Source organism: Uranotaenia lowii, chromosome 2 (assembly GCF_029784155.1).
Source record: "Uranotaenia lowii strain MFRU-FL chromosome 2, ASM2978415v1, whole genome shotgun sequence".
In the NCBI taxonomy this organism is placed as follows: domain Eukaryota; kingdom Metazoa; phylum Arthropoda; class Insecta; order Diptera; family Culicidae; genus Uranotaenia; species Uranotaenia lowii.
Genome location: NC_073692.1, coordinates 46388428 through 46401557, shown reverse-complemented (window position 1 = coordinate 46401557; position 13130 = coordinate 46388428). Strand labels below are relative to the sequence as shown.

At 35.3% G+C, this 13130-nt stretch overlaps 1 protein-coding gene across 7 annotated transcripts in view; it reads right to left on the bottom strand.

The window, feature by feature from the left end:
• Positions 1 to 13130, bottom strand: part of LOC129743967 (DENN domain-containing protein 1A) — a 70451-nt gene that overhangs the window by 15545 nt on the left and 41776 nt on the right. Inside the window, exons 7-10 of one of the 7 annotated variants that reach the window (XR_008736759.1) lie at positions 12261 to 12293; positions 11553 to 12077; positions 9444 to 10238; positions 37 to 729 (exon numbers count right to left, since the gene is read on the bottom strand). Coding sequence is in view for 4 of the 7 variants with exons in the window: in XM_055736229.1 (XP_055592204.1) it covers positions 9444 to 10238; positions 11553 to 12077; positions 12261 to 12293 (1353 nt within the window). In the remaining 3 variants the exon portion in view is untranslated. Of the gene's footprint in view, positions 1 to 36; positions 730 to 9443; positions 10239 to 11552; positions 12078 to 12260; positions 12294 to 12708; positions 12949 to 13130 lie in introns of those variants that run through there. The other 6 variants (XR_008736760.1, XR_008736761.1, XM_055736229.1 and 3 more) reach the window with 6 other exon arrangements.

The following is a 13130-nucleotide window of genomic DNA, read 5'->3' as shown; positions in this document are numbered from 1 at the left end:
GTATGGAATAAAAGTGAAAAAAAAATAGTATCTTACTTCTAATTGTGAGTTTAGTAGCGCTGTGCCGTGTTGCTGATGATTAGCCTTCGCAAATTTTCAGACGTTTCGATCTTTCTTCACGTGGTTTCGGTTCGTTGCTCTGGTATTTTTTTTTTCGCTTTTCGTTCATGGGATACGGGTTGATATCGATGCACATGCACTCTTTTTTTTGTCGAAGACTCCGATATTTGTTAGTTTTTTTTATTTGGTTTTAATTTTCAGGTGGGCTTCTCTCGATTCTTCGATTTCCGGATCTTCGGTCCATTCTTCTGATGCGTTGTTAGTTGTAGTTAAAATTTTCCCGAAACAGGTTAAGATGTTTCGCTTTTCCGAATGATTGGCACATGCTTTGGCACCTGTTTTTGGCGATTGTTATGTTTTTTTTTCGGTTGGCAAAAGATTCAGTTCAGATTAGTTTAGGTGAACATTTTAGGGTATTTTTTTTTATTTTCTACAAGATTTCAAACGGTTAAGTTTGGCCCCTTCGGAGGAATCGTGATGAGCTAAAAGTGTGTTCAATGTAAAGGGATTGGTTTCAAGTTTTCTCAAGTTCACACGGGGGAAAATCTAGATTAAGAGATCGGAGAACTTTTTTTTCGATTCTGGCAAAGGTGGGCGTATTTTTTCTCTCTAAACATTGTCGTTCGTCGAGGTTTGCATGCTTAATTTCCGCTCGATACGGAATCGTCCCTGTTGATGGTTGTTGATTGGTGGGAAGTTTTTTCGTCATTGGATTTCAAAGAGTGAAGATTGGTTGCAGGATTTGAGTGCAGCGTGCCAGAAAGAGAGAGGTTAGGGACAGAGATCGTCGGAGAAAGTTTGGAAAGGGTTCAGAGTTAGAACGAAAGAGAAGAAACAGTAAAGTGAATGTAGCTTTTCGAAGCTAGTTTGTGATAGGATGTTTGAATGGCTTTCAATAAAACCTAATGAACATACTCTCAGACATACAGTTCAGATCAAGGAACTCTACAAACATCTACAATAATTTCAGAACCAGAATTTAGATTCCCGAATGAATATTACAAATTCAGATTCAAATTTCAGAATTCAGATTTCAGATTCAGATTTCAGATTCAGATTTCAGATTCAGATTTCAGATTCAGATTTCAGATTCAGATTTCAGATTCAGATTTCAGATTCAGATTTCAGATACAGATTTCAGATACAGATTTCAGATTCAGATTTCAGATTCAGATTTCAGATTCAGATTTCAGATTTCAGATTTCAGATTCAGATTTCAGATTCAGATTCAGATTTCAGATTCAGATTCAGATTTCAGATTCAGATTTAAGATTTATATTATAGATTCAGATTTCAGATTCAGATTTCAGATTCAGATTTCAGATTTTTTGCAAACCTAAAATACGATTCAAAATCTGTCGATAAATTTCGATGAAAAAAAAATTTTTCGCTGCAATTTTTTTTTTTTTGGTTTTTGTAGAGTAATTTCTGAGTTTTGACAAAAAATGCCCGGGAATTACCTAGATTTATGGTCATCAATTCTGAAATCGAACGCCCCGACTTTGCCAAGTTTTCATATGAAATTGCCTGGTTTCGTCCCACCCGGAATAGTGCTGAAAAAAATCTGGCAACCTTACATAAACTCCAATTTCTCTTTAAAACACTTAACCAGGCTATTTAGAACTTTGGAAGCATTAATTTTGGTAAATACATTGACCTATAAGTAAAAAAATATGTTTAAGCATCAGAACTAGATCTACAGATCTGAGATCTAGAATTTTATTTCTATTTTTTCTAGCTCTATGCTGGAAAAAATATCAATTACTTCTTCCCCCCCCCCCCCCCCCCCTTCAAAATTTTCAAAATACCCGAAGGAGGAAATAAATAAAGTTTGAAGTAATTTATACAAATTTCGATAAAAAATACCAATATTTGAGAAATTTCAAGACCAAATAACAAATTTAAGAAGATGGGAGTTATTTCACCTTTTGTTTTCTTAATTTGATTGAATTATTCGATAAAAAATAACTTGATTAATAAGCTTTGTGCAATTTTGTTGCATACAAGCTTCCGTTCAAATTATTCCAATTTATTTGTTTTTCGCATTCACCCCCCCCCCCCCCCCCTCGCGATTTTCTTGAAATTTGTTCCGGCCTAATGGATTGATAATACTACTGGATTCTTTTTTGGCTTTGATATTCATGTCGTCAATTCCAGATTTGTAGAACTATTCGTAGGCTTTTATATAGATTTTAATTTTTTCCCAAAATTTTGATTTGAATGCTTATTGAGTTAAGAATAAGGTTGCCAGAATTTTTCCAACACGTATTCGAGCCGGACCAATTCGGCTGCTTCATAAAAAAAAACTTGGCAAAATATGGGCATTTGATTTCAAAATTGTCACCAAAAATCCGGGAGTCAAAACTCAGAAATTACACAAAAAAATCAAGAGAATTGTTTTTTTCATAACCCTTCAGTAGATTTTACATCGTATTTTAGACTTCCTTAAAACCATTCTTGATTACTTTTATAGAAATTAAAAATTAACTACACAATTCGTTTTTTTGGCATATAAAGCGAATAAATCCGAGCAAAACTTGGGATTTTTTCAACGAAATCCGGGCAATCGGGCCCGACTGGACTTTGTCCAAATTTTTTATTAAATATCCGGGCAAACACGGATAAAATCAGGCAACCTGGCAACCGTAGTTTAGAAGCTCTGAACTCTGTGTTCCATGATTTTTCTCAATGGATATAGCAATTTCCCATGCAGTAAAATTATTCTAATCTATTTCAAATATCATAACTCAACAGATTTCAAAGCTGCAGAAAACACTGCAGTTACATATTGCATATCTTCTAATCTCATTTGAAAGATAATGAGAAATAGCTATTTCGGAGGTATTTTCCAAGATGTAATGTTTTAGTTTCGTTCCTTAAACTTAACCTAAAGTTAGAACAATTGCAAAATATTGCACTGAATATTCAAAGCCGATCATCTCGGGATGGGGTGTACCAAATTTCAAAATTTGAAATTAAATGTTTTTTGAAATTTCACACTTATGATTCTGAATATTTTATTGTTATCACTTTAAAATATAATTTTTGAATGAATTTATGAATAAACAACAAATCCTAAGCTTCCAAATGAACCCTTAAAATCTGCAATACGATGTTAGATGAGAAAGATATGAATGAGATAAACTTGCATGTTTCTAGAAGAATGATCCCAAACTTTTGGACGATAACTTAAGTGTCTATTTTATTATTTAAAAATACATTCTTAAATTTTCGCACAAAATTTTTTTATTGTGTTTTAAGAAGTAAAGAATAAGGATTCTAATGCAACTAAAATTTTGAAATTTAGTCCACCTCACCCGAGATGATCGGCTTTGAATATTGAGTGCGATTTTTTGCAAATGTTCTAACTTTAGGTTAAGTTTTAGGTACAAAACTAAAACATTATATCTGGGCAAAATACCTCCAAAATAGCTATTGCTCATTATCTTCCAAATGAGATTAGAAGATTTGCAATATGTCCTAAGACGGCTGAGATATGAACGACCAAATTTGCATGTTTTTTAGTGGGTGATCCCAAACTTTTGGCCGGCAGTGTAATTGTCATCTCACTAAGTATTAGACTGAATAGATTTGGGGTCATTTTTGAATTTCTCAAACCTAAAAAGCTACGTTTTGGTTAAAAACTAATCCATGGTATTTTGCAAAATTTTTAAGACATTTGTATAAAATTTTTACTCAAGCAGTTAAAACAAAAATGATTATTCCTTTTTTATTTCCTTTACATGAATAGTTTTTCGTAATTTTAAAAATACGTCCTATATTCTAAAAAATGGCAAGTTGAATTTGAATAATGAAGGCTTCAGTAACAAAATAGGGAACTCTCATCGATGGTTAAATCTTTGAATTTGCTCAAAAATCTGTGAGATTAAGGTCATTTAATTGGTCAAAGATTTTTTTTTAAGGATACCTTTAATTTCTTAAATAAAAACTAGTGGTAATTAAAATTTAATGATTTAAATTTGACTCTTGCAAACTCGATCAAAATTTAAGATTTTTTTTTTGAAATTTGACTCTTGAAAAAACCCTGCATATTTTTATCATGATTGTTTTTTTATCAGTATATATGTACTTTTTAATAAAAATCAAATCAATAACAGAAATCTTGAGAATAATTTAGAAAAAAATATGAATTTTTTTGCAAAATAAAGTCAAATATATTTGTGATCCTCAGCTGAATTGTGTAAACACAAGCTGACTAAATTAAAATTTTGAAATTGAATTTACAATCAAAATTACAAGGCCTGTCTCGACTCACGGGAAAACGCTGTAGAAAATATCCCTTTAAATATTTTTCAGAAAATTTGCACATAGATAGTTTGAAATGTATGTGTTCACAGTTTTGTCTCCACCTGCCAAAACTACTGAACCGACTTTAAAAAATAAAAGTGGTATCGAATCGTCTTAAAAACTTGTATGTTTTCATTAAATTTGTATAGTTTAAATAGCGTCGAAAAAATGGAGACAAATACCAAAATTTAAAGATGAAAATCGTGGTTCTGAACGAAGCCTGAAATTGCCGTATAAATGTTCTGGTAATGCTTTTCGTATCGCATTTTTGAGGCAGTTAAGCTATATTTAGAGAAGAATTCCGCTCCATTTTGTCTTGTTTTCGATCGTTTCCTGATTCAAATAACGCCTTGTTGATGTCTGAACCCAAGGTGATCATTTTTGTTATCATCTCAATGCACCGGAATTCAAGACCCATCGATTTTTGTACAGAAAAACCTGCAATCAAACTTTGTATATTTAATGAACGGTGTAAGGCTGAAAAGCCGGTTTTACGGATATAATATTTAATTTGAATGAAATAAATATGCCTAAAGCACACAAATGAGATATATTTTATTGTCTGAAAATTTGAAAAAAAATCGGTCAGCTAGTTTATTTTCTACAGCGTTTTCCCGTGAAGCAATTTGAGTCGGGACAGGCCTTAAGTCCTTGATCTCTTGCCTTTTGAATTCCTCAACGGAATAGTTATCTTTATATTTTATCTTGAGTGTAAAACTCTTATTTGCGAGCTGAATCTGAATCTGAATTTTAAATAAAAATTCTGAATTCATCTGAATTCAAAACTAGAATTTCAAATTTGTTTCCGATTTTTAATACTATTTCTGTATCAAATTTGCAGGTAAGAATTTTAAATATGAGCCAAGAAGAGAAATTTGTTTCAGATCCCTCAATTATGAATCTATCATTTACATTCTGATGATTTGGGTTTCAATCTGAATTGATTGTTTCAATTTTTTTATTTTCAATCCAACTTTATAACTGAATTTAAATATGAATTTCGAATGATCAATCAGATTCTGAGTTTTCAATTCTGGATCGCCATTTAGAAGCTTTGTTTTGTTTCAATTCTGCATAAGAATAAAGTTTAAGAACTTCGTATCTGAATGTGAAACAAAAATTCTAGATGGTTTCTCATTTTCTTTTTTTTTCATATTTGAAAATTATTATCTAAATATTGAAAATGCATTGCAGAATCCTAAACTAGACACATAATCTGAAAAATGAGAATAGAAATATAGTTTTGATTTCGAAAATATGAAACCAAAAGCTTCGAAATATGTATGGGAGAGTGGGGAATCATGGGCCACTTTTTTTCGTTGTTCCATAACTTCTTTATTATAAAAGTTAAAATGAAAATAAAAAATGGTATGGTTTTCTACATTTTCAAGGTATCATAAGGTATTTTTTTTAAATTTTTAATAAGTTATTTTCCCCAAATTCTGACTGTTTGAAAACAAGTCATATTTTTTGGATTTTGAAAAATGGTGGGGAATCGTGGGCCACCAAATCCAAATTGGCCAAATAACATTCAAAGTTTATGAGTTGACCCAAAACTGTGATTTCCAAGTTCATTTCGTTATTTTAAAGCAATTTCAGATGATGAAATAAAAAAGAGAGCTGTGTATGATCGCATAGATTCCAAACCTGGCTCGCGAACGTTTTGGCAAAATTTCTTATATAGGATGGAAAATTTTTTTTCCTAACTCTTCATTTGGCATAAGAAAACTTTACAGATAGGAAAAATGTATTTTAAGTTCTTAATGTGTATAAAAACATAAAAATTTAAGTGATTCAAGATTTGTGGCCCACGATTCCCCACAAGCTATGATTTGCAAATTGATTGCGTTTGTGTGACTTATTGATGTTTCATCAAAAATTCCTTTCTCGTGTGAAAGATCATGACAAAACTAAGATAATAAGCGTATGAGCATATTTTTGTTATGCACTTTAGGTTCCCCATCGATGAAATTAGCGGGTGTTTTTTTAATTATGTAAGTAAATTTTTCAAACTTTTTTTAGCTTGATAAATAAAAGAAGCATATGATGCGTATTTCCGTCAACAACATATAGGAATATATGCTCACGCGAAGCGACGACGATGACAGTTTGTTTGAGATTTTTATCTCAACACACATCTGAGATATTAAAAGTGGCCCACGTTTCCCCATGGCCCACGATACCCCACTCTCCCCTAATAAAAATGTCTCATTTAAAATTTAATACCCAGAACAGAATTTTTATCAACATGTGAAACATTTTTGAAAAACTGTAGCAAAATTTTGAGCTTGGGATAAGTTTTCGAGGTTTTGGTATCAGTTCTGAGTAGAGATTTTAACTCTATAATAACCATATTCAATCATTTAAATTTGTTCAGGAATACGAAATTTGGAGTTAAGATGAAAATACCTGTATTTCAAGAGTGGGACATTTGAGGAATTCAATAAGAAGTGAAAAGACCGGGTCAAACTGCTAAAATTTAATCATGAATTTTTGGAATTCATAAGTATGGAACTCTAGAATGAGGTGAGAAAGTAACCATCTCGCATCGTGAATGCCCTGACTCTACTAAGAAAAAAAAAAACATGTTTAGACTGACTAACTTTTTGCTATGACATCATTTACTGTGTTTTGATAAATATGAAATAATGCTTCGAGTGCAACTTTAATTTTGAAATATAGTCCATTGGCTATACCTACATTTTTAATATGCATTTTTATAAAAGATTGCCAAGTTACGCACTTTTCAAGTTATATTTTACATTTATTATTTGCCAACAGGAGCAATTTTTCCTTACGTACGATCTTTCGAATAGGGTCGAATAAGTTTGGTCAAATATGTTCGAACTAAATTAAATTGTTTTTAAGGAAGTAATCCCAAACTATTGGCCCAAACTATTTCTAAAACCAACCATATACATTTTGTAGATTGGCAAATAAAACTGACCTGTGCAAAATTTCAGCTCAATCAGACTTGATTTTGGGGTGCCTCAATGCGCTTGAAATTTCTTTGACGCTCAAAAATCACGAAAAGGGTGACAAAAGGAAATTGTAAAATAGATGTTTTGATTTTGATATCAAATGACTTGAAAAAAATGTGTCAAACGTAGACATGTGGTGTTATCTCGATTTTCTTTTGCCAAAAGCGACTTTAGAATTTCAAAAAGGAAATATGTAGAATCGAAATTTTAATTTTGATGCCAAATGATTTAGAAAAGCATAAAACGTCGAGATCTGGTGTTAAGCCGAAAAAACAAAATTGTGGTTAAAAATCGACTTCCTGAAAGTTAGTCGTTTTTCGAAAAACTTGTCGTTTTTCGCATGCAACCTCTGTTTGGTGATATTTGAGGGTCAAAAAACGAAATTTTAAGCGCTTTGTGGAACCATAAATCAAGTCCGATTAAACTGAAAACTGGCACAGGTCAGTTTTTGGGCCAATCTACAAAATGCTAACGGTCGGTTTGCGAAATTCAACATGACCCATTTAAAGGGTGCCCACGATGAAATTGCAACACACAAAATTGATTCGAAAAATTCGAGTTTTCAGCCGATTGCCACCAAATTTTCAGGGATTGAAAAATAGCTATTAAACTTCATTTTAAAAATTTTCTCGTATTTTATTTACGGTCCATACGCAAATGCCCGCACCTTGGCCTTAATCCCGGCCATCAATTCTGCACAACCTGTGAATCAACCGTTTTTGCATGTAAACCCATTCTTTCTTCAGTTTCTCAACTGTCTTTACAACCTTAGGACGTTTAAGAAGGTGCTGCTTCATAATAGTCAAACGAGGAATTTCTTCGCAAATTTGGACAACTTCTGAGGGCGGAGATGCTACGAAACGCTGATCTTATCCTTGGTTACCGGGGATCTTTTTGAAGTCGACCTTCACATATCTTTCGTCTTCCATGATGCAGCGTTCAACTTTCGTCAGCATGTCGTCAGTACAATTTCCTGGCACGGGTTTGCGAATTCGAATTTTGCGAATCAATTTTGTGTGTTGCAATTTCATCGTGGACACCCTTTACCTGCCACCCTAATGTATGTACATATGTATGTTGCATCGGCAATAAAAACAACAAACCGAACGAATGTATACACACGATTTGTAGCTTTGAAGCTTAATTTCAAGCTTAAGTGATCCAAAGATGCGCTACGAAAATTTCCCGTAAATTCGTGCCTCCATTGTTTTATATTGGCTGAATGAAGATTTTCCAGAGAAATTGCTAATTTACTTGAGTGCATTTTCAGTTCTATCTTATTAGTTTCTCCAATTGATTTTGTATTTGTTTTTGGGTATGATTCTTAGTTCTAAGTCTGAGCCCTGATTCAGGAATTCTTATCTGGACAGTGATGATTGACCAGTTAATCAAATTTCAAAATAAACTGGATCTTAATCAGGAATTGTCCGATTCGGTAGACTGAATTCATACGAACAAGTGAGAAGGTAAATTCGGGTTTTCTAAAAATTCAGGTTCACATATGAATTTCAAAATTTTTATTTATAATTCGGATTTAGATTCAGTATCAGACAGGAATGGAACTATGGATAGATTACGAAAAAAAATTCAATCGATGACTTCCTTGATCTGAACGCATTCGTACTTTCTCAATGTTCTACGGGTGATGCACTACTAACTACTGTTTGCTGGTTTTATGTTACCTACATTGTAATTGTATGAATTTGGAGCATTCTTGGCCGATTAAGTTTGTACAATGATATTGTGAGGGAAGCATTATTAACCCTTCGTTTCATAAAGTAACAAATTTGCAACAATTAATGTATAGAAAAAGTCAAAAATCGTATTTTATTTTAATTTTTTTTCTTGATGTACTCATCATTACCCACTGTAAAAAAATATTTTTAAGGAAAAATAAAAAATCATGAAATGAAGGGTTAATTGTTATGATCGAATAGTTATGCATGAGCAAATTTTTATTTTTTTTTAAATTTTCAATGAGCAATGGATGAAGTGTGATGGCGTTTCGAGATGATTTTTTTTTATCTACAGTTGACTAATTGAGAAGCTAGATTATGTAGTGAACAGAAAGAGTGAAAGAGCGAATTCTGTTACCTCTTTGCGGAAGGTGGGCTTCGGGGCCAAGGGTGGCCTCTGGGGAGGTTGCGGCGCCGGAGGTTTGTGGTGATTGTTATGATGATTGCTATGATTTGATTGTCCTCCTCCGCCGAGACTGGGCCGTCGCTGAATCGTCGCCGCCGCCGTCGTCGTCGTGGGAACTAGGGTCGTCACCGATGGATGTTCCGGCGGAGCAATTTGGCTACTACTATCGCTACTACTGATTTGGTTTCCTGGCTGGGTGGCTGAGTTATTTGGCGTTAAGGTGATCAGTTCGTCATCGTCGAACTGCGTCAGGAGCGGATCGTTTCGGGCCGCTTTCAGTGGGGGTGGTGCGGGTGGCGTCGTAGTCGTCGTCGTTGTTGAAGGTGGTGACGATTTTGCTTGTTGCATTATGGCAGCTTGGTGGAAGAAGTTGTTATAGTTCCGGTAGGGCGACGCCGACGTCGACGAGGAAGACGATGGTGGGGACATTGGAGGAGGTGAAATCTGAATGGCGGCCAGTGCTTCGGCCGCCGTCTGGAAGCGCCTCGGGGGCACCGGAGGACAGGGCATATCCGGCGATAGGTCAAAGTTGTCATCGTTGTTGTTGTAGTTGTTTTCGTGACTTTTACGACCCGAGGTCGGATTAAGGTCCAGTTCTAGCAAAGGTTGTTGGACCGCCGCCGCCGATGACGAGCTTGGTGCTTCCTGAATTCTGGGCAGCGTATGGATGCCTCCAGGAGGACTGACAGGGGCACCGGTCCTGGATGAGGACCGATTCGGCGAGTCCACACTGAAGGCGGGCTTGAGCTGATGGAATTTTGGGGTTGGCGTTTTTGTGGATTGCGCGCGATAGGTAATGATTATGGGACACACACGCATGAGGACGATCATTTTACCAAGCGTGTGGTGAAATGCATGTTTCGAACGAAGTTTTTTTTTAATTAGAAAAAGGCATTTTGGCAAATGGATGAGTCGTTATTGGTTGATGACGACACACACGATTTTTTTAATTTGGGGAAGAAAATGAAGCAGAAATACGGACATGTTTAAAAACACACACAAGAGAGAAGAGAGTGTTTGTGTTAGTTTGGTAGGTATTGTTTCTGAAAATTTTCTCTTCGAACTAAGCTAAAATTTTGACTCCAAGAGCATCAATGAGTGTTGGTATTGAATTTTGAAGAAGTTAACCTTCACCTTCGAAGTCTCTACAATACACTGGGAACCAATTTCCTCACTACAATTTTTCAGAATATCCAGTATTTTATTCCTGTCCCATGTATTCCTTAACAATATTGATCAATTTACTACTCCAAAGCTAGCTCGAAAATTATGAAAATTTACCATTCCATAGAGACATATTCCGCCAGCTATGACGACCGTCAAAAATGAGGTTAAACGAGTTTCAAATTAAAACTAGTTAACAGACACTGATTTGGGCGGCAGTAAATACAACTTTTTTTCAAGCTTACAACGATTCAGTTTAAAAAAAGCATTCAAAAAGAATGATCTGGACTGAGCAACCCAGTACCTAAATCCGTTCACCTTAAACGCTACGAAAATCTGTTCCCGTACATTTTCAGAGACCGTTCCCCCCGAAACCGACTTCATCCAATGCTACTAGTTAGACATGCAAATAAGTATGTAGATATTACCAGTGCTTTAACTAGTACTTAGGTAGATAGATATTGGTGGCGACAGGCTGTTGTTTTTAAGCCAAAAAACGCGACATACGAAAAGCTATGCGTATTTGTATTTGTTTTTTTTATCTCTTGATGCTCTTTAGATATAGATTTGGCCGAAATATGTCCTATCCATTTTTGAATTGGTTTACTTTTGCTCCGATTCGTGCGAACTAAGCTTAAAACTAAGGAAATGAAAACTTAAATGTGTGCAAATAAATCTTGTATGCTAAGAAATAAAACTGTCGATGGTTCAGACTTGCTGAACGCTTCTACATTGTTGTTAGAAGTTCAAATCTGTTGGGTCAAACGACGGTTTTGGTTAAACTAAAAACTAGTTTCAGGACTAAACTCAAACTCAAACCAAGCGCAATTCATTCAGCAAACTCAAAGATAATAGAACTAAGTTCAAGCTAGTTGGAAGGTTTGATGCGATACTTACATTCCGATTGACGGCGGGCGATTTGAACAGGTCAAACTGTTGCAGCTCCTGCAGGATGTTCATCTCCGACGAGGAATTCGAACTGGTGGGACTGAGGCTGAGCGAGGGACTTCGCACATCGCTGCTGCTGGTATTGTACGAGGATCCGTGATGGTGATGGTTGTTGTTGTTGTGGCTGCTGCTGGTGTTGGTGGTGCCGTTGTAGTTGCTGCTGCTACATCCGGTGATGGTGTTATAGTTGTTGTGGCCCGCTCCGGCCATCATGATGTGCGGTGAGTTGAACAGCGACGTACTCGAAGGGGTCAGCATTTGGGCGTGGTTGCTGTAGGAATCGCTCGGCAGGGCAATCGTTTGGGGTCGCTTGTTGAAGACTGGCGAATTCGGTGCCGACTGATGGCCGATGTCGTACTGGGACACGTGCGAGTGCATGCTGCTGTCCATTTTGGATTTAGGAGGCGTTGTTTCCCGAAATTTGGACCGTAACCCTTTGTAAGCCGTCTTGACGCCTTTGCCACCTTCTTTGACCTGAAGTTTGGAAAAAAATATAGCGTTAAAATCTTGTTTTACTCTTCGTTTTACGAACTTCCGACTCATACAGTTATTTTGCAAAGTTTTATAGCTGTACCTTGAAAAATGCACAATATGAGAGGAAACGTCAAAATACTTAAGACAAGATAAAACAAATAAGCACTCGAAAACTCCACTCACCGATTTAACTGCGGAACGTACAGCCGGATTGGTCTGCGCGTAAGGGTAGACATTGGTTTGTTTGTTTGTGGGTTTGTCGTGATAGGAAATAAGTACAGTACCGCGACGTAGGTGTAGCAGGTTATGGACGATTTAGAGCAAGATTTCGTTGATGGGCATTTGTGTTTGTTGAGACGAGGCAAGCGAAACGGGAAGAACACCAGAAAAGAGCGCACATTAGGGAAGGTGGTTGTTTTTGATTGATGGTACCGAATTAATGCGTGTTAAAATGAAAAAAAAATCAAGAGAAAAAGATGAGACTTATGAGAACAACTAAAATTATGATGAAAAAAAAAAGAAACAACAACAAAAATCTTTCAATTACTAAATTTATTAGTTCTTACAGAAACAAATACATCTATGGAATATGTGCCTAGAAGTACAAACAAACGTTTAAAACTGACTCGATTTTATTACTTCAGGTCTATAACTGTGGATCACAATGTTCTTCTGCTTTTCTTACCAACAAGTTCTATCTATTACTTACAAATCATATACTTTAAGTATCTTCGAAGAAAAATATGCAATACTGAATTTTTAAGGTCTAGGACATACACTTCATCGAAATGCATGACTCGGTAAATTTCCAGGATTATTCACCGGCTAGTCTTCAGTTAAGCGTGTAAAGTTAACTGAAAAGACGGATTACCTGCAGTGGATAGAGGAAAGGAAAAAGAACGTTGTTTTTTTCGAAGCAGTGTTTGACACTGAACATGTAAGGCGATAACGAACATATCACAGATTTTCCACGCAGAATTTAAAAGCTTTTCAAAATAACTAAGCTGAAGGGTTCACAAAAAAAGATAATTTTGTTTGAATTCATGAATTTAA